At 42.7% G+C, this 21,745-nt stretch overlaps 1 protein-coding gene across 22 annotated transcripts in view; it reads left to right on the top strand.

Annotated features, from left to right (window-relative positions):
* Nucleotides 1-18,479, top strand: part of LOC106574775 (target of Nesh-SH3) — a 32,805-nt gene extending 14,326 nt beyond the window's left edge. The window contains exons 7-25 of one of the 22 annotated variants that reach the window (XM_014150827.2): nucleotides 2,502-2,541; nucleotides 2,910-2,987; nucleotides 3,186-3,260; nucleotides 4,350-4,556; nucleotides 4,927-5,004; nucleotides 5,813-6,028; nucleotides 7,741-7,944; nucleotides 8,613-8,678; nucleotides 9,541-9,627; nucleotides 11,506-11,568; nucleotides 11,863-11,985; nucleotides 12,098-12,187; nucleotides 12,317-12,526; nucleotides 13,766-13,871; nucleotides 14,676-14,755; nucleotides 15,623-15,652; nucleotides 16,081-16,239; nucleotides 16,350-16,472; nucleotides 16,631-18,479. In XM_014150827.2, the coding sequence (XP_014006302.2) occupies nucleotides 2,502-2,541; nucleotides 2,910-2,987; nucleotides 3,186-3,260; nucleotides 4,350-4,556; nucleotides 4,927-5,004; nucleotides 5,813-6,028; nucleotides 7,741-7,944; nucleotides 8,613-8,678; nucleotides 9,541-9,627; nucleotides 11,506-11,568; nucleotides 11,863-11,985; nucleotides 12,098-12,187; nucleotides 12,317-12,526; nucleotides 13,766-13,871; nucleotides 14,676-14,755; nucleotides 15,623-15,652; nucleotides 16,081-16,239; nucleotides 16,350-16,472; nucleotides 16,631-16,746 (2,151 nt within the window). In that variant the 3' untranslated portion in view covers nucleotides 16,747-18,479. The remainder of the gene's footprint in view (nucleotides 1-2,501; nucleotides 2,542-2,909; nucleotides 2,988-3,185; nucleotides 3,261-4,349; nucleotides 4,557-4,926; nucleotides 5,005-5,812; nucleotides 6,029-7,740; nucleotides 7,945-8,612; nucleotides 8,679-9,540; nucleotides 9,628-11,505; nucleotides 11,569-11,862; nucleotides 11,986-12,097; nucleotides 12,188-12,316; nucleotides 12,527-13,765; nucleotides 13,872-14,675; nucleotides 14,756-15,622; nucleotides 15,653-16,080; nucleotides 16,240-16,349; nucleotides 16,473-16,630) is intronic. The other 21 variants (XM_014150829.2, XM_014150830.2, XM_014150833.2 and 18 more) reach the window with 21 other exon arrangements.
* The last annotated feature ends 3,266 nt before the right edge of the window (nucleotides 18,480-21,745 follow it).

Genomic DNA, 21,745 nt, shown 5'->3' with positions numbered 1-21,745 from the left:
CTCACACTACAACTTTACCCTACCTCTCATTTTTCTATTTCCTGCTGTCACTGTGGAGGGAGAATACACAAAGGTGGTGAGAGAGGGTGAGAAGCAGAGCATAGCTGAGCTGTATAAGACCAGAGTAGAGTAGAAAAACTGCAGTCTGCTTCCCCTGACTGACCGCGGCACCCGGCCTGAGAGACTCTTTAACGTGGGTTTAAGAGGGTCACCCTCACAGCCCAGCTGTGACATGCAGAACATTGCAAATCAACACATGACACGCTCGCGCTGACATAGTCTTTCTGCCTACTCACAATCAATCAATCAATCAAATGTATTTATTTCTAAAGCCCTTTTTACATCAGCAGATGTCACAAAGTGCTATACAGAAACCCAGCCTAATCCTTTTTCCAATCGCTTTCATGGCGGCTATTTTAATTTTGTAGCTTACAGTGAGGGAAAAAGTATTTGATCCCCTGCTGATTTTGTACGTTTGCCCACTGACAAAGAAATTATCAGTCTATAATTTTAATGGTAGGTTTATTTGAACAGTGAGAGACAGAATAACAACAAAAAAATCCAGAAAAACGCATGTCAAAAATGTTATAAATTGATTTGCATATTAATGAGGGAAATAAGTATTTGACCCCTCTGCAAAACATGACTTAGTACTTGGTGGCAAAACACTTGTTGGCAATCACAGAGGTCAGACGTTTCTTGTAGTTGGCTACCAGGTTTGCACACATCTCAGGAGGGATTTTGTCCCACTCCTCTTTGCAGATTTTCTCCAAGTAATTAAGGTTTTGAGGCTGACGTTTGTCAACTCGAACTTTCAGCTCCCTCCACAGATTTTCTATGGGATTAAGGTCTGGACCACTCCAGGACCTTAATGTGCTTCTACTTGAGCCACTGCGTTGTTGCCTTAGCCGTGTGTTTGGGTCATTGTCATGCTGGAATACCCATCCACGACCCATTTTCAATGCCCTGGCTGAGGGAAGGAGGTTCTCACCCAAGATTTGACGGTACATGGCCCCGTCCATCGTCCCTTTGATGCGGTGAAGTTGTCCTGTCCCCTTAGCAGAAAAACACCCCCAAAGCATAATGTTTCCACCTCCATGTTTGACGGTGGGGATGGTGTTCTTGGGGTCAATGGCAGCATTCCTCCTCCTCCAAACATGGCGAGTTGAGTTGATGCCAAAGAGCTCCATTTTGGTCTCATCTGACCACAACACTTTCACCCAGTTGTCCTCTGAATCATTCAGATGTTCATTGGCAAACTTCAGACGGGCATGTATATGTGCTTTCTTGAGCAGGGGGACCTTGCGGGCGCTGCAGGATTTCAGTCCTTCACGGCGTAGTGTGTTACCAATTGTTTTCTTGGTGACTATGGTCCCAGCTGCCTTGAGATCATTGACAAGATTCTCCCGTGTAGTTCTGGGATGATTCCTCACCGTTCTCATGATCATTGCAACTCCACGAGGTGAGATCTTGCATGGAGCCCCAGGCCGAGGGAGATTGACAGTTCTTTTGTGTTTCTTCCATTTGAGAATAATCGCACCAACTGTTGTCACCTTCTCACCAAGCTGCTTGGCGATGGTCTTGTAGCCCATTCCAGCCTTGTGTAGGTCTACAATCTTGTCCCTGACATCCTTGGAGAGCTCTTTGGTCTTTGCCATGATGGAGAGTTTGGAATCTGATTGATTGATTGCTTCTGTGGACAGGTGTCTTTTATACAGGTAACAAACTGAGATTAGGAGCACTCCCTTTAAGAGTGTGCTCCTAATCTCAGCTCGTTACCTGTATAAAAGACACCTGGGAGCCAGAAATCTTTCTGATTGAGAGGGGGTCAAATACTTATTTCCCTCATTAAAATGCAAATCAATGTATAACATTTTTGACATGTATTTTTCAGGATTTTTTGTTGTTGTTATTCTGTCTCTCACTGTTCAAATAAACCTACCATTAAAATGATAGACTGATCATTTCTTTGTCAGTGGGCAAACGTACAAAATCAGCAGGGGATCAAATACTTTTTTCCCTCACTGTATATGCATGTGTGACTGTCATACGGCCCTTTACCGTGAGTGAGTGAGTGAGTGAGTGAGTGAGTGAGTGAGTGAGTGAGTGAGTGAGTGAGTGAGTGAGTGAGAGAGAGAGAGAGAGAGAGAGAGAGAGTGTGTGTGTGTCAGTTAGGCTAAATCAGGTACCAGTAAGTGAAGTGTAGACAGCAGATCATAAATGTTGTCTGGTGAAATGGCTTTTCCAGGCAGAAGTCAGGATTGATGTATTTGCCGTTAAGGGAGGTTGAAGGGCACGTTAGGTACGCTAGAAGTCTGAAGGGAGACCCTCAGTGATGTAGCACTCAAGGGGAGACAGCCCAAAGCACAACGCTATCCTCACCATAAAACGAAAACATGGCTTTAGCACGGGCAGCGTATTAGCGTTGACATATGAACTGTGGCTGTGGATCTGGTGGCAATAAAAACGTCCACCAACTGTAGATTGTTTTTGTTTCTCAGAAACCACCCATGTCCCGTGCACCTTTCCTACCTCGTCCAGGTAAGCCATTTCAGTGTAATCACTTGAAACCAGAACTTTTATATTGCATCCAAATGAAACAACGAGGAACACTACATGCCCATATGCATGTCCAGGCATGTCCATAAGCTTTATTCCAGTGTACAAGAATGTAGAGTATGTCATGATATTGTTCCAGGTGTGTAAGTCCAGACAGCTAAATGCTACTTACCCTTGTTACACCTGTTTTCTGAGGATATAACTGCATATTACACTGTTTTACACTGTTTTAATATGGTATAACGCCTATGTAAAGTGTTGGTTTACAGCATCACTACTTTAGACATAGGGAGTATGTTGCTGCTACTTGAAATCCTGCCTATCTCTTCTTGATTCTCTTTCTCCCCCAGCTATTCACAATAAGACTCAGCCTAGACTCTCTCTGACCAAAAACCACGGTTTCCCAGGAGCTCCCAAGACATCTTTTGGTGATTACTCTCTCTCTCATTCTAAAGCACTTAACTTTTCACGTTGTTTTTATTTTATTTATTGTTGCAAAAAACACTACTATTTTCACTGTCTTTAAATACCTTCTGTGGTCAAACACATTTCCTGCCCAACACCTTCGCTACCTTTGCACTTCGTTCCTATTCATACTTTATGAAACGTGATATTATTTTCTACAGCACCACCAGAGAGCCACCTGGAAGCTAGACCTGACCCCCGCTCCAATGAGCCTCAATGGCCACAGTTCCCACTGGGTAAACAGAGACTGACATTTTGAATCATATCAAGCTTTATTCGCAGTCAGTCATCGCTTGGCTATGTCCACTACGCTGCGGGGAGGGGTGGGGTGGACTGGGGTGGGGGGTGAGAACCGCAGCTGTTTGTTGTGATTGGCTGCATGCTGGCATGCCTTGAGTCCAATGAGAGGTAGAACGTCCCTGGATCGTGGAGATGGTGGTGGCACAGGATGGTGCCGCCACAGAGTTGGAAGTATGCGCGTAAGTTTCTGCCAGAGCAAATGCGAAGGCCACGCATGACAGTGATTTTGTTTTGCTTAGACCTCAGGCGCTGTGAGAGGATTGGCTGCTTGTTTTGCTCAGTTTCCCTCCATACTGTATCAGTCCAACTCTGCACTTTACCTTTCTCTCTCTCTTCCACTCTTTTTTTCTTTCACCCATAGCTCATCCATTGATCTATTCATCAATCCATTTTCTATTTTTATGCTGTTTGTTCTTCCCATGTCTATCCCCACAACCTCTGTGACTCTCTCTCTCTCTACAGCAGTGTCCATCAAAATCCATAATTTCACATGTTTGTGTCCACACCATGACGTCTTGATCAGTCATCTCAATCATCTCTCTCCATGTTTCATCCCTGTCATCTCATTGGTTTACAGAGTTGTTGCACTTAAAGCCAGTGGCAATGCTGGGTTTAAACAGTCTGCATGACAACACTGCATGCAAAAAACGTGCTTGAATTTCCCATTAGGGAAAGGCAGCACAAAGTTGCTCTGTACCCCTTCTGTCCCTCTAAATACTCCTTCCAATTATATTTTCAAGACTTTCTGTGTGTATGTCAATGAGGTACAACTACATTATGTGACAAGTTAAATCAACCTGAATCCACTAAAAAGATAAATAACTACAATCTTATACAGTCAATGAAAGGCATTCAGAGACATTCATCTCAGAGCCAAAGAGATGGATTTGAATGCCTGTCTATGAACTGTTGATATTGACAGCAACAATTGGGCATCAAAATGTTCCATAAGGTATGTCCTTATGTGACTCCCCAGTTTCCAGTACCCATAATCAAAGTATACCTCCCTCTTCTCTCTCACCCAGATGGAGGAAACAGTATTAGAAATGCTTCCTCTCATCTCGTGGACCTCCCTCCTGTCCGCCCCCAACTCCTGCCCTCCAAAACCCCCAGTACCTCCTCTGCCACCCCTGTCCTTAACAACCCCTCTCCACACGGTGATAAGCAACAGGGAAAGACCCAACCCAGGGGACCTACTAGCGCCACAGAGAAGCCACATAACCCTTCCTCTGGTAATTTCCACCTTACAACTCTCTTTTACCTTCCCCTTCTTTTACAGAGTCTAAAGTCATGTTAAGGGCATCAGAGTATACTCTGGTACCCCTCAAATATAAGTTATCTAAAATGCCTAACTCTCTTCGGAGCAAACGCCTAGATGTTTACTGAAACCGAAAGACGTACTGGTATCTAAAGCTATTAGGGACATTTTCACTTTTTTATGAAGTGAGGCAGGAATCCTTTGCTTTCCTTTACCTCAATGGGTAGTCTTTGAGAGTGCTGCCCGAGTAACAGATAGGCAAGGAAGCTCTGTCTTGAATTTCTCTACAAACCACCGTAACCCAACTCTCCAGAAACAGATAAAACCATTTTTTCCCCACACAGCTCTCAGCGAATCACAGAAAGGAGCATCACTGCTAACCCCCGCCCTGGGCAGTGAGAAAGCCAATAATAACAACTTGGGTAACGATGACCTCATCGTATGAATGCCCTCACTGTGTTTTGCCTCAGCTGCTCTACGTACACTCCGCTGTCTGTCTGCTGCTCACTGTGTCACCATCATCTTAGACCACAGCTACAGTGTTGTTGTCCAGCTTTAATGTACACTCATTGGTCCACAGCTTCAGTGTTGTTGTCCAGCTTTAATGCACACTCATTGGTCCACAGCTTCAGTGTTGTTGTCCAGCTTTAATGCACACTCATTGGTCCACAGCTTCAGTGTTGTTATCGAGCTTTAATGCACACTCATTTGTCCACAGGTCATGATCAGGAGTTGGACTAAATGCCCGTTATTGCACCATCCACCACATTATCAACCACGTTATCTGCATTATCCATATCTGCATGGCATACACAATCTGACAGTCATGGTTACGCTACACTGCTGAGCCCCAGCAGCATTATGACTCTATTCCTCAAGATTGTGGAAGCTTTAGGATGGAAAATGCTTGAAAAATCCTATAGTAAATATTGTTTACGGCACAAAATTAATTAAAAATACACACAAAAATCATGCAACACTTATAACAACAAGGCTAACATGAGTTAAGAGCTCATGTTAGAGAACTACAGTAGATGCCTTCAATCAAACTACACTATTGAATGCTGCAGATCATTTGAGAGATCATTGACTGAATCATCCTCACTAACCCCACTATTCCACTCCTAAGGGCCGTGTCTCCCAGCACACCTGAATGGCACAACATCATTGTCTTTAACATTGAGACTACACATTATAACAGGTTCTACAATTGTTTTTGTGGTTTTCTAGGTCAAGGCAGCCAGAGAAATTTGAAACCCCTTGGCCCGGCCATCACACTGATAGCCAGGACCATGAAGTCTCCTGCTGCCACAAACCCTCTCTTTCCCTTCACTGATGGCTCAAGACAAGATACCCCCTCTTCTTCCTCATCCCCATCCTCATCCTCCTCCTCATCCCTTCTTCACAGGGCCAATAACTCATCACAGACCTCCGGGACACCAGGGGGTAATGGAATCTCTCTCCCTCCCCTTTTCCTTCCTTCCTTCCTTCTTCTCCTCCTCCTCCCCTTCTTCCTCCTCCTCCTACTCTTCCTGCTCCTCCTCTTCTTCCTCCTACTATGCAATATCCTTTATTTTTTTATATATTTTTTTAAAATCTCCCCTACCCCCACAAACCCTGTGTAACCAGTGTGCGTGCAGTACTTCCTCCAAACCAACCACAAATGTTGTCATATCTGGGCAGAAATTGAGATTAGGCAAAGATTGCAGAGTTGGTTTGGCATCAAGTGCCTAATTTCACCCTGCACAACATGTGGAGAGCGTGATCGGTCATGTTTTCGACGTAGCTTTTCATCTCCGCGGTCAAGATTTGTCATGGCTGTCCAATCTATCCATCTCTCGACTCTCGCACCATCTGAAGAAGTCACTGCTACTTTCAGCAAGATCTGTCAGATACGGTCAGCATGTCGTAGATTCTGGTTGCAGCACGGGTCAGCCATGTTAAGACAGCGCTTTCCACTGTCTTTGGGGAAACACGTTGTTCACTTGAGGCTGAAGTTCTAACAGGACTCTCCGCTGGTCCATCACATACTGTATAACACGCTACCTTTCCACACAAAATCACATATGTTTTTGTCCTGTCTTTTTTTCTCCTATTTATTTTCCTCCTCACAAGGACAGTTGGGAGATTCATCTCAAATCTGTTTCTTTCCTGAAGAATTAAGTCTGAGCTAACAATACTAGCCAATTCAGTGTTATTGTCCAGCTTTAATGCACACTCATTGGTCTACAGCTTCAATGTTGTTGTCCAGCTTTACTGCACACTCATTGGTCCACAGCTTCAGTGTTGTTGTTCAGCTTTAATGCACACTCATTGGTCCACAACTTCAGTGTTGTTGTCCAGCTTTAATGCACACTCATTGGTCCAGAGCTTCAGTGTTGTTGTCCAGCTTTAATGCACACTCATTGGTCCACAGCTTCAGTGTTGTTGTCCAGCTTTAATGCACACTCATTGGTCCACAGCTTCAGTGTTGTTGTCCAGCTTTAATGCACACTCATTGGTCCACAGCTTCAGTGTTGTTGTCCAGCTTTAATGCACACTCATTGGTCCACAGCTTCAGTGTTGTTGTCCAGCTTTAATGCACACTCATTGGTCCACAGCTTCAGTGTTGTTGTCGAGCTTTAATGCACACTCATTTGTCCACAGGTCATGATCAGGAGTTGGACTAAATGCCCGTTATTGCACCATCCACCACATTATCAACCACATTATCTGCATTATCCATATCTGCATGGCATACACAATCTGACAGTCATGGTTACGCTGCACTGCTGAGCCCCAGCAGCATTATGACTCTATTCCTCAAGATTGTGGAAGCTTTAGGATGAAAAATGCTTGAAAAATCCTATAGTAAATATTGTTTACGGCACAAAATTAATAAAAAATACACACAAAAATCATGCAACACTTATAACAACAAGGCTAACATGAGTTACGAGCTCATGTTAGGGAACTACAGTAGATACCTTCAACCAAACTACACTATTGAATGCTGCAGATCATTTGAGAGATCATTGACTGAATCATCCTCACTAACCCCACTATTCCACTCCTAAGGCCCGTGGCTCCCAGCACACCTGAATGGCACAACATCATTGTCTTTAACATTGAGACTACACATTGTAACAGGTTCTACAATTGTTTTTGTGGTTTTCTAGGTCAAGGCAGCCAGAGAAATTTGAAACCCCATGGCCCGGCCATCACACTGATAGGCAGGACCATGAAGTCTCCTGCTGCCAGAAACCCTCTCTTTCCCTTCACTGATGGCTCAAGACAAGATACCCCATCCTCCTCCTCTTCCTCTTCCTCATCCCTTCTTCGTAGGGCTAATAACTCATCACAGACCTCCGGGACACCAGGGGGTAATGGAATCTCTCTCTCCCCTTTTCTTCTCCTCCCCTTCCTCCTCCTCTTCCTCATCTTCCTCCTCCTACTATGTCATCTCCTTGTGGTTTTCTTGAAATCCCCTCTACCCCCACAAACCCTGTGTAACCAGTGTGCGTGCAGTACTTCCTCCAAACCAACCACAAATGTTGTCATATCTGGGCAGAGATTGAGGTCAGGCAAAGATTGCAGAGTTGGTTTGGCATCAAGTGCCTAATTTCACCCTGCACAACATGTGGAGAGCGTGATCGGTCATGCTTCGACGTAGCTTGTCATCTTCGCGGTCAAGATTTGTCATGGCTGTCCAATCTATCCATCTCTCGACTCTCGCACCATCTGAAGAAGTCACTGCTACTTTTAGAAAGATCTGTCAGATACGGTCAGCATGTCGTAGATTCTGGTTGCAGCACGGGTCAGCCATGTTAAGACAGCGCTTTCCACTGTCTTTGGGGAAACACGTTGTTCACTTAAGACTGAAGCGCTGACAGGACTCTCCGCTGGTCCATCACCTCCTTTTCCTATTTATTTTCCTCCTCACAAGGCCTGTTGGGAGATTCATCTTTAATCAGTTTTTTTCCTGAAGAATTAAGTCTGAGCTAACAATACTAGCTGCTTTTTCCATAACAGTCACTCTTCTTCTCCACAGCCAATGGTAAGCATCACAAAGGAACCGGCCTTCCCAAACCAGTCGTTTGGAACAGACTGAGAATGGGTAAAAAGAGCTGATATTTCTCCTCTGTGTCTCTCATCCATTAACCCATACAGTTTGTTGGCGTTGTGGCGGCGTCATCAACCAATAGCGGTGTCCTTCACCCATTCATTTTGTTTGTCAATAATGTGTCTGTCTCTCCATCCATCCATCCATCCATCCATCTGTTCATCAGCCCGTCAGTCTGTCTATCCATGCGTTGCCATCTGTCCAAGGGTCTTTGTGTTCTTGGTTTTAATGCAAGCTTCTGCAGATTCAATGCTGTTGCAGGCTTCAAAAGCTTATGATAACGAGTAGTCAAAGGGGTATTAAGTAATCACTGCTCTTTTTAGGGAGGTAAGCCTGTGTTAGTACCCATTTGTGGTGGTGGGGAAACTCAGTCCATGTTTACCAAGCAGAAACTGAAGCAGTTTCAGAGGCCTTCAAAGATCAGGCTCTTTGGATGCCGAGCTACATAACCAATGCTGTTTCTCTGTCACAAACTGGAAGTCAAATCAATGTTGAGCTGCAGAAATGTCTCTCTTTAGGAGTTCCAAGGTTTTTTCCACTACTTATGGTTGGGGTTCACCCTGTGCATGATTGTATGCATGTCAGTCCTGTACTGTCCTCATTGAGCATGAGATGTGGTTGGGTTGTCTATCATCATCATTCACTGTATGTTTGTGCTCTGTTTCATGTTATGGTCAATTGGTTGTGTCTTTACTGATAATGCAAAACAGTGGAATACTCAAGGAGGATTCTTTGAAAGATCTTAATTGATATGTTCAGATATCATCGATGTCTTCAAGTGTCTGGACACGCCACATTCCGCTCAAAGATACAATAGGTTTGGGAATAGGTTTTAATCGTAATACTTTTCCTGCAGCAAACACAAACAACTCGCTGTTGGAGGACATAAACCCTGATGTTTTGGGCCGTTCAGGCTTCTCTTCCATTGAGGACCAGTTCTATGGTAAAATGGCATGAATCCAGTCTTATCTGCACCCAGCGCAAAGCTAGCCCTGGCCACGCTGACACACGCTAGCTTCCATCGCCATCATTTCCGCCCAGACTGCATGAGTCGGCCATGTTGGATGTAAAATATGTCTTGTTTTGATCAAAACACTGGTCAACCATCATTAAGAATTCGACCAAAGGCTTCAGCCAAGCCTTTGGAAAATACTTTCCTTTTTTGGAAAGTATGACGTCTGAGGGTCATTAGCTTATTTTTAAGAACCTTATTTTTGGCGTGTTTCTCACCAAGCTTTGCACTTTCTCTTACCACATGTTAAGAAATAAAGTGTTCTATAATAGCCCTGCCGCCGTGTAATGAACTTGACGTTTTGTTTGGAGGGCGGCTCAAATGTTATTTTAATCTATTTTCCTGGGTAGGTTCCACATGCTTCTGGCTTGATTGCAAGTATTGACTTAAGAAGAACAATAATCTTCACAGGCTAGTGCATCACTGTGGAGGTGCCAGTGTTTAGAGTACCCATCATGCAATCAGGAGAGCATGGCATCAGCTTTTCATCAGCTACAGGAATTCAATATTTGCTTTTGGTTACAGATTTGTGTTTGTATGAACTAGACTTAGTGGACTAATATTTTTGCATGAGAAGACAGGTCACAGTGCAAAGGCAGAAAAAGTCAGCAGTCAATGTTGATTGTGTTTGGTGGCTTGTCACTTGATCATGCAGTCACCTATGATCAAGCTTCACTGCATGTTCTGTACCCTGTGAAACAATTGTAATCTTGATCTATGCTGGTTCCATGTGGCTAGAAAAATGCAATGTTTTAAGATTACATAGAACACTGTCATTGCAGAGAAATATCTATTCTTACTCCGATTTCAGTAGACTCAGTTTTAGACATGTACAACTTATGCTATCCTGAATGACAGCATGAAAAAAGACTGGGAAAGCTTTTCTTTTTAAGTAGAACCATGTTTTCTAGAAACTGTAGAGTTGGATAAAGCAGTGTTAACTGCAAACGGGTAGTATTTCAAACATGGATATTTACATGTAATTGATGGAAAGTAATGGACCCATATTGTTTTATATTACCAGCTAAAATGTTTCAGAGCTACACCAGCTTTTATGTACTGGGGCTTTGCATTTAGCATATTTTCTTATGGATTAGGAACAATTCCTTGATTGTGAAGAATTTGGCCTCAATGCAACAGAGCGCTAATTGGCAACAGGTTAAGCATTTCGCTCTGGGTAACTTTCAGAACATGTGTAAAACCTCAAGGAATTACAAAGGATTGTTCATGTTTTAAGGTTCATTGGGCGTAGGGTATGGGGTTTTACCATCCGTTTATTTATACAGTCCATATAGAGTTCCTCCCAGGCATAAAGATGCCAAAATAATTTTCCAAAGATCATGGTCATCAGTATGATGTGCTATCTAGAACCTAAAAGGGTTCTTCTGCTGTCCTCATAGGAGAACCCTTTTTGGTTCCAGGTGTAACCCTATTGGGTTCCATGTAGAACCCTTTACACAAAGGGTTCTACATGGAACTCAAAAGGGTTATAAATGGAACTCAAAAGAGTTCTACCTGGAAGCAAAAAGGGTTCTCCTATGGGGACAGCAGAATAACCCTTTTTGGAAATCTTTTCTCTAATCCTGCTGTAGGATTTTCTCTAGATATTGCCGATTGTGTCAACAATGGTCAAGGTATTTGGGTTATTCTACAAGTGGCGGTGAAAGAGTGTTCCACTGTTTTTCATTTAAGATGACCTCTTCAAGGCAAATAACACCATCAGAGAGACAAAGGAATGGTTATCGCAGAAATTGTCATGTTTAGTGATTATGTGATTGACTGTTGTTTCCTTTGATTTCTATTTTTCAGGATCTCGTCCGTCCATTCCTGTCAACAAAAAGACCAACCTGGTTGGCAAACCTGGTGATATGAGTAAGGTTTAGTTGGTTGTAATAATAACACATAATTGAACATTGAGCAGTTTTCTATACATCTTCCACTGCCTGAAATAGGGGTGTACACACCAGTTCCAAAACTCCATTATAAACCAGCTGTTAGTGAAAGAGTATTTTGTCATCATGAAGTTTGTCATTTGGCTGAGCTTATGTTTACAACCTCGAAAGGCACTTTTCCTATAAGCAAATATAGAAATATTGAGAAAGCCAAGAAAAACGACAAACTTTTTTTTTGTAAACAACGTGCTTTGCCAAACTCTGTTCTCTACAGACAAGCTGAATGTCTTGAAGCAAACGGACAAGGCCTCCATTTTGAATAAGTTCCCATCAGTGACGGCTAAACCTGCCAAGCAAGACCGCAGACACACAACAACGACTGCACCATCAGTCAACGGTATAACTGATCACAATTCAGACCTAAATTATGTCTTAAGAAGACCTACATTACTGGTGCCCCATGTGTGGAGCTCTAAAGCATATCCTTGTCCTTTCTCATCCTCTCACAGACATCTGGTTTGAAACCTGGGAGAACTCCTCATTATTCAGCTCCCTACCCGCCTCTGACGTGGACGCATTGGGAAAGAAACGTTTCGTTGGTAAGTAAAAAACCCTTCTTGTAACTATCATGTACTTCTATTGTCCCTGGCAGAAAATACTAAGTTACTAAATGGTTGTTTTGAACCAGTAGCGCAGGGATCCTTTAAATGTGATCTCTCTTCCCTAAGCACCCCATGTAGTCTACAAGACGGACAAGAAACCAGACGAGCCTTGTTCCATCACCACCTCTCTCAGCTACTTCCCAGAGGAGGAGGGCGGGGAGACAAACGTGACAGCCCCGCCCAAGTCTCCGCCCTCCAACCTCACCGTGGTAACGGTGGAGGGATGCCCCTCCTTCATCATTCTAGACTGGGAAAAGACCGACAACGACACCACAGGTGGGGAGAGTGGGACACTGTGTACTCCAACTACAATGCAAAAGTTTGGGGAAATGTAGAAATATAATTGTTTTTCAAAGAAAAGCAACAACATAAGTCCATTAAAATAACATCAACATCAGAAATACAGTGTACAGTAGACATTGTTAATGTTGTAAATGACTATTGTAGCTGGAAACGGCAGATTTCTTTATGGAATATCTACATAGGCGTACAGAGGCCCATTATCAGCAACCATCACTCCTGTGTTCCAATGGCACATTGTGTTAGCTAATCCAAGTTTATCATTTTAAAAGGCTAATTGATCATTAGAAAATCCTTTTGCAATTATGTTAGCACAGCTGAAAACTGTTGTCCTGATAAATAAAGCAAGAGCAAGAGGACAGGTACATTAGAGTGTCTAGTTTGAGAAGGCCAGCATCCCGGAGTCGCCTCTTCACTGTTGACGTTGAGACTGGTGTTTTGCAGGTACTATTTAATGAAGCTGCCAGTTGAGGACTTGTGAGGCGTCTGTTTCTCAAACTAGACACTAATGTACTTGTCCTCTTACTCAGTTGTGCACCGGGGCCTCCCACTCCTCTTTCTATTCTGGTTAGATCCAGTTTGCGCTGTTCTGTGAAGGGAGTAGTACACAGCGTTGTACGAGATCTTCCGTTTCTTGGCAATTTCTCGCATGGAATAGCCTTCATTTCTCAGAACAAGAATAGACTGACGAGTTTCAGAAGAAAGTTCTTTGTTTCTGGCCATTTTGAGCCTGTAATTGAACCCACAAATGCTGATGCTCCAGATACTCAACTAGTCTAAAGACCAGTGTTATTGATTCTTTAATCAGGACAACAGTTTTCAGCTGTGCTAGCATAATTGCAAAAGGGTTTTCTTATGATCAATTAGCTAATCTAAGTTTATCATTTTACAAGGCTAACACAACGTGCCATTTGAACACAGGAGTGATGGTTGCTGATAATGGGCCTCTGTACGCCAATGTAGATATTCCATAAAACAATCTGCCATTTCCAGCTACAATAGTCATTTACAACATTAACAATGTCTACACTGTATTTCTGATCAATTTGATGTTAATATAATGGTAAAAAAAAATTGCTTTTCTTTGAAAAACAAGGACATTTCTAAGTGACCCCAAACTTTTTCATGGTAGTGTACATTGGAAAGTGTGACTCTGAAAATTGGGATACTTGGTGAATTCTTGAATTCAACAGTGATTTCCTGGTTGTTGTGTAGAATATGAGGTCATCTCCACGACGAAGGGACCAGATGGTACTCAGGTCTCCATCCTGACCACCAACCAGACTCACACTGCAGTGGAGAACCTCAAACCCGAGAGCAGGTATATAACATAACATCTTTGTGCCTGTGTTTCAGATTGATACAACACATGCAACACACCTCTATGCTCTCTCTCAGTCCTCAGACGGTAGCTTTTTTCAAAGCTTTGAAAAAGTATGAAAATGCATGCACTCGCTACCGTAAGTCTGCTAAATAACTAAAAGGTAAATGTTCGTGAAACTCAAACTTTCTGGAAATAATACAGCATTTGAATTATTCATTGTATTATTACTACTTTTGTCAGAAGGATTAGCTAGCTAGCTAGCTATGTCTGGTTAAGATCAGGACCTGCACTTCTCTCTGGCGTAGTTGGAGAAGAAAGGTTCTTCACGTGTGGAGAGCAGAGGAGGGCCGCCACGCTCCCTAGGTTTTTAATGAAGTCTGAATATGGGACTATTTGACATTAAAGAAGTGATAGAATATAAACCAGGGCTTCCTGTGAGCTGAGCCTGCTGAGGCTACTGGCACGTGGTGCACCAATCGCTGTGTCTGAACATCTCATATGGAGGAGACATTAGCGGGAGGGACTCTCTGGACTGCACTGTCTGGAGAAGAGATAAATAGGGAGGCAATACTAGAGCCTCATTTTTCCTTGCTGTAACAACAAGGCCGAACAAGAATACACTACGTTTCCATCAAAATACCGTGTCCACTTTAAACGCTGTGAGGATTATAGGAAAATCTGATTCTGTGGAAATGATTGCATGCAATTGGAAATGGAGCGGAAATTGGAATCTGGAGCGAGTTGGTTGGATAATCGCTGTGAGACCTTCTGATAGTGACACTTCCTGCTCTTACCTCACAGCTACGAGTTCAAGGTGAAACCCAAGAACGAGCTTGGAGAGGGGCCACCCAGTGAGCCTGTGTCCTTCAACACTGAATCAGGTACAGTATGGGCCACATTGTTTTCTAGGCCAGCACTAATACGCCTCATTAAACGGCACAAGAACTTGGTGATTAGTTGTTTCGTTGAATCGCTGACTTACACCATTACCTATTCAGGATCAGTTAAAAGTTCAAGAGCCACATCTGGCCTTTGGCGTAGGCCATCTGTTGACTAGGTCAGGCATTTGGCGTTAAACAAACAAACAAGCATCCACTAAAATACGCATGTACAAACGTACTAACGCACAACATCGTCAGCCAGCTCCAGTCATGTCTGGCGGTCCACTGCTTACTGGTGTAGGGGTCTGTAATTAACTAGCTGTTATTAACCTAATGATTTCAGCATGGCCCCTCCATTTCCATAACATTGGCTGCTGCCTCTCCATGTAAACTGCCTCCAACCCCAGAAGTGCTGTCCGGCTGCCAGCTCTCCCTCATCCTGCATTGCAGCTCACAACACACTCAATCAAACTCACTAATACAACAGCGTATCAAAAATGAATGGCAAGTAGGGAATCAGGTCATTTTTATGTTTCTGGGAGGACCTCACCGCTCTATGTGAGAGATGATGAGGAGTTTGAAAGCAGATGATTTGTCCTGGAGTCTCCTGGAGTCCCACACTACCATATCAGACTGGCTCTTCAGTGCCAAAGTGGACTAAATGACTTGCCGTAGATGTTGTATGGCTTTGCTACAAGACGTGTGGTTTTGTGGTCTTTTCTTTAGGAGAATCACCAACTTATTTCAAAATCGTTTCGGAACCATTTGTACAGTCTATTCTGAGAAGAAGACATTTGAAAGCACCTACTAACTCACATTTCTCTTTCTGCCTCTTTCTCTCCATCTCTCCATCCCTCCGTGCTGCAGCTGACCCACGTGTGAGTGAGAATGTCTCAGGTAAGCTTCTCAGTCTGTGGTCTGTCCTGAGCACTGGTGCCAGGTGACACATTCCACCAGGCTGAATGAATGGATGATCTAATGAAAGTCTGGCCTGGCACAGTGAGAGTCTGTGGAGACTCAGGCCACAGTGCCCCAGTGCAGCAGTACACTGCTCTCCATCCAATATCTATGAGCTCACTTCTTCCACACCCAACTCACAGCCAGACCAAACATTTACACAGCTAAATGAATGGAGACATTTTTATTTTCCCTTTCATTTCATCAGTAGTAAAAGGCTGTGATACACTTAAAAGACAACTCTGTTTGGGAATGCAAATATACATTTGGGCTTCTACACATCTCTATTTTCTTAATTATTATCTTTGTTTCATGCTTCATGCCTTTGATATTCCACATTCTAATATTTTGTTAACTCTTTCCTGTAGGAAAAGATGCCATCTGGACCCAGTTCCCCTTCAAGACAGACTCATACTCGGAGTGCAATGGCAAGCAGTACGTGAAGAGGACCTGGTACCGCAAGTTTGTGGGCATCCAGCTCTGCAACTCCCTCCGATACAAGATATATCTGAGTGATTCTCTCAACGGTCAGTTCTGCTTCCAGCGCTCAGTGTCTATAGTACAGTACAGAACAGTACTGTAGCTCAGTTTAAATTGACATCCCTTTTGACAACTTTTCCCCCTAATAACTTTGCAGGTAAATTTTACAACATTGGGGACCAGACTGGCCATGGTGAGGACCACTGTCAGTTTGTAGACTCGTTCCTCGATGGAAGGACAGGAAACCAAGTCAGGGCTGACCAGCTGCCAGCAAGAGAAGGTACAAGCTACAGCACTGACAGATCTATCTTTGAATTGTTGAAATGCGAACCTGTTAAGAATATGCTTAATATCCATGCCTGAAAACAACTACATTTTCACAATGTCTAAAATGACTCAAAGTTCAGCCCCTCACTTCATTTTGTCTGTCACATACAGGGTATTACAGGGCTATGAGACAAGAACCTGTCAACTTTGGTCAGATAGGAGGGAACTCTCACGTCACCTACGTGTCATGGTACGAGTGTGGAACAGCCATTCCTGGCAAATGGTAGGACCCCCCCAAAGCTGTCTGTGGAGAAGCCCGAAGGATATACAGTACATATCAAACCGGCTGGGAAGGTGGCAGGAGGGGTCCTTCTACGCATCCAATCAGTCTCTGGATGCTACATATCCCCCATCTATCCGCCTCCGAACACCAGCCATGTAAAAACGTGTACAGGATCTCCGTGTCAGGTTAATATAATGTCCATATGTAATAGCCTTATCTTATTTATCAAACATGACAAAAAGGCAAACGGATAAAAAGAACATAGTATGAGATAGATGGAGAAACTTCTAACTAACAGAGTGAGGTAACAAACATACAGTAGATATCTTTTTTTTTAAATAATGGGAAGCTGGCTCCCTGAAACTTATTTTGATAACGTGTATAATATTATTTATCAAAGTGTTTGATGCCATGTTCATAGTTCTAGGAAATGGGTTATAATGCAACGCTTTTGCTGTACAGTACGAGTTGTAGAGTTTCAGACAACCTGCCGGAATTTCATGATTTCATTCAGTGACCGATTCATGGTGCAAGAATTGTTCCATAAATTGGTCAGTCTTAGGGCTCTATTCAATCCGTATCGCTGAAGCTCAGTGTTGTGGCGCGATTGAAATGTAAAGGCAATATTTCCGAGTTAGTGGAGACTGCATTCATGGTAAACGCTGCATATGTCGGCTCAATGGGAAATTACCTTTACATTTCCATCACGCAATCTTGAACGCTTCAGCGAAACAAATTGAATCCAGCCCTAGTTCAATATACACCTTCAGAGAAGATAATGCTGTATATATTAACATGAAGTCCACTCTCACACATATCCACTAACCAGTGGAGGCTGCTGAGGGGAGGACGGCTCATAATAATGGCTGGAACGGAGTAAATGGAATGGCATTAAACATGTGGACACCATGTATTTGTTGTATTTGTTAACATTCCACTAATTCCGCTCCAGTCATTACCACAAGCCCGTCCTCCCCAATTAAGGTGCCACCAACCTCCTGTGCCAGTAAAGTTCATTGTATGAATGTTGACCGAGCAATGGCACATGGTGCACCTGCATCTTCCCCTCGCAGTCACCTAAAACCAAAAACAAGCATTGGAAAATAAGCACACACGCAAAACACACAGAGGACGTCTTGTACCAAACCAATATTTCTCCTTCATTAGCCCTGATATATGGGGTGGCTATGCATGGGAGGTCTTTAAACATGCAATTTGCACAGCATAAATGTATTTATATGTATATGGAGAGAAAGTATTTTTTCAACTAACTTTTTCAAAAGACACGTCCGTTAAAGTTAACGTTCATACTTCACAGTGTTCCACTGGCAACATTTTACAACCTCTGATACAACACGTTGTATATATCTTGTTGGAAAATAAGAGGGATATCTTATCTTCTTAGTAGCCTTGATAAATGGTACAGAGAGGAGTCCTGTTGAATGATTTCTTAGTTTTGTACAAAAATACACTTTTTGGCTCAATGCGCTTGCAGATCAGTGTTTTTATACTTATTTTTTATGGAAAATGTTTGTCATATGGAACTGTACTCTTGTTTTTTTAAACATACTTTCATTCCTGTATCTATTTTCTAATAATAAAAACAGAAGTTCTGTTCCTTTTTTATAAAAAAAATATATGTCCTTGACATTTTTCACTTTGGGTAGCTAGAAGGATAGTGTTTTCCAGTTGAAGAAGCGTACAGGTGGAACTTGAAAAATAAACTGCCTTCCTTAACTGGGCTGCTCTGTTTCATCCATAGAATTTCTATTAGGTAGAAAAGAAAACGTAGTGTTTTTTATGGTCTGTCTATGTTGACATGAGATGTTGACCACCACTGAGCCGATCCCCTTACAGCTCATACATCCTGGTGTACTTTCCCCATGTCAGAGTAGAACCACATCGCCAATTAGAAAAATCAACAGACATCCATGGATTACCACACTTTTCCAGAGAAAGCCCAACGAACGCCAAATTCAACACAAGGACATTCTTCGAAATCGCAGGGGCAAGGGGAAAAAAGGCTCTCAATGTCTGTATTAGCTTTCCAAGAGAAAGTTATAGTCTGGGCATAACAGCAAATGTCACATCAAGGTGGAGCGTTCCCTCAAATAGGACAGTAGTCTGAACCCAGGAACCTGACTGCATCTCCCACAGCTGACCTACATACGCTTTTAGAAGCAGTCTTTCAGAAGGAAGTTCAAGTTATGTCACTCTCACACAAAACCAGCAGGCTAAATACTGCTAAAATAACCACTCATACAAAACCGACAGGTTAAATACTGCTAAAATAAACACTTCATACAAAACCAACAGTCTAAATACTGCTAAAATAACCACGTCATAGAAAACCAACAGGCTAAATACTGCTAAAATAACCACTTCATACAAAACCAACAGGCTAAATATTGCTAAATAAACACTTCATACAAAACCAACAGGCTAAATACTGCTAAACTAACCACTTCATACAAAACCAACAGGCTAAATACTGCTAAAATAACCACGTCATAGAAAACCAACAGGCTAAATACTGCTAAACTAACCACTTTATACAAAACAAACAGGCTAAATACTGCTAAACTAACCACTTTATACAAAACCAACAAGCTAAATACTGCTAAACTAACCACTTCATACAAAACCAACAGGTTAAATACTGCTAAAATAACCACTTCATACAAAACCAACAGGCTAAATACTGCTAAACTAACCACTTCACCCTTGTTGCTTTAGTAATAATAACACTGCTCTGTATTAAGAAGGATGGACCAGTCTGTGCAGGCAATGAGACATTACCAGCTGAATGTTATTTTTTTGTTACAATAAGATTTGCAGAATGATAAAGATAAGCTTCAGCTAACCAGTGCCATCAGGGACACTGCCAAGCTTGGTGCCAAGCTGATCCATTGGGAACAACTCAGCGGTACGAGTTGAATGGGAATGTTATACAGATATAGGATCTTCATTTGAGACAGTTTGCTACAGCAGGAAAATAATCCTGCAGCAACAGGACATCTGATTTATTATGTGGATTATAATTAAATTGGGATTTTTGTAGGTGTTGATAATTTTTTTGTAAGGAAAAATCTCATCTCAAATTTCAAAGTGGATATTGCAAACATCGAAAGCCTTTTTATACCACAAATACACTACAAATTGCTTACAGTACATTCGGAAACTATTCAGACCCCTTGACTTTTTCCATATTTTGTTATGTTACAGCCTTATTTTAAAATGTATTAAATTGTGTTTTTTCCTCATCAATCTACACACACAATACCCCATAATGACAAAGCAAAAACAGTTTAGACATTTTTGCTAAGAAAAAAATATAAAAAAAATGAAATATCACATTTACATAAGTATTCAGACCCTTTATTCAGTACTTTGTTGAAGCATCTTTGGCAGCGATTACAGCCTCAAGTCTTCTTGGGTATGACGTTACAAGCTTGGCACACCTGTATTTGGGGAGTTTATCTGATTCTTCTCTGCAGATCCTCTTATACTCTGTCAGGTTGGATGGGGAGCGTTGCTGCACAGTTATTTTCAGGTTTGATCGGGTTCAAGTCTGGGCTCTGGCTGGGCCACTCAAGGACATTCAGAGACTTGGCCCGAAGCCACTCCTGCATTGTCTTGGCTGTGTGCTTAGGGTCGTTGTCCTGTTGGAAGGTGAACCTTTGCCCCAGTCTGAGGTCCTGCGCGCTCTGGAGCAGGTTTTCATCAAGGATCTCTCTGTACTTTGCTCTGTTAATCTTTCCCTCGATCCTGACTAGTCTCCCAGTCCCTACCGCTGAAAAACATCCCCACAACATGATGCTACCACCACCATGCTTCACTATAGGGATGGTGCAAGGTTTCTGCCAGATGTGACGCTTGGCATTCAGGCCAAAGAGTTCAATCTTGGTTCCATCAGACCAGATAATCTTGTTTCTCATGGTCTGAGTCCTTTAGGTTCCCAAGCAGGCCGTCATATGCCTTTTACTGAGGAGTGGCTTTCGTCTGGCCACTCTACCATAAAGGCCTGATTGGTGGAGTGCTGCAGAGATGGTTGTCCTTCTGGAAGGTTCTCCCATCTTCACAGAGGAACTCTGGAGCTCTGCCAGAGTGACCATCGGGTTCTTGGTCACCTCCCTGACTAAGGCCCTTCTCCCCCGATTGCTCAGTTTGGCCGGGTGGCCAGCTCTTGGTGGTTCCAAACTTCTTTCATTTAAGAATGATTGGAGGCCATTGTGTTCTTGGGGACCTTCAATGCTGTAGACATTTTTTGGTACCCTTCCCCAGATCTATACCTGGACATGATCCTGTCTCGGAGCTCTCTGACAATTCTTTTGACCTCATGGCTTGGTTTTAGCTGTAACATGCACTGTCAACTGTGGGACCTTATATAGACAGGTGTGTGCCTTTCCAAACCATGTCCAATCAAATGAATTTACCACAGGTGGACTCCAATCAAGTTGTAGAAACATCTCAAGGATGATCAATGGAAACCAGATGCACCTGAGCTCAATTTCAAGTCTCATAGCAAAGGGTCTGAATACCTATGTAAATATGGTAATTCCAAAAAAAACAAAAACAATTTTCACTTTGTCATTATGGGGTATTGTGTGTAGATTGATGACGATTTTTATTTATTTAATACATTTTAGAATAAGGCTGTAACGTAACAATGTGTAAAAAGTCAAGGGGTCTGAATACTTTTCGAATGCACTGTAACAGTACATAGAGGCTTCTGTCCAAACATGCTGGCAAGACAGACTACATACAACAATGTCAGCAGTGAGTATAGTGTAAGTGGCCATGTCTCACTACACCACTACACCGCCCACCCACACCGCTTTACACAAGGGAAACACAAAAAGGGAACCACAAATCCCACGCAGCTGTTTCAACAGCAGGGCATTCACTGTATAGAGGAACAGTTTCACAGTATGGCCTTTATAGCTAGCTGGTTTCCCATGTTAGCAGGGGTAGAACTGCAGGGCTTGGCTGTTAATCAAATA

The sequence above is a fragment of the Salmo salar genome, chromosome ssa16 (assembly GCF_905237065.1).
Source record: "Salmo salar chromosome ssa16, Ssal_v3.1, whole genome shotgun sequence".
NCBI lineage: Eukaryota > Metazoa > Chordata > Actinopteri > Salmoniformes > Salmonidae > Salmo > Salmo salar.
Note: the sequence above shows the minus strand (reverse complement) of the source record. Positions and strands in the feature narration are given on the sequence as shown.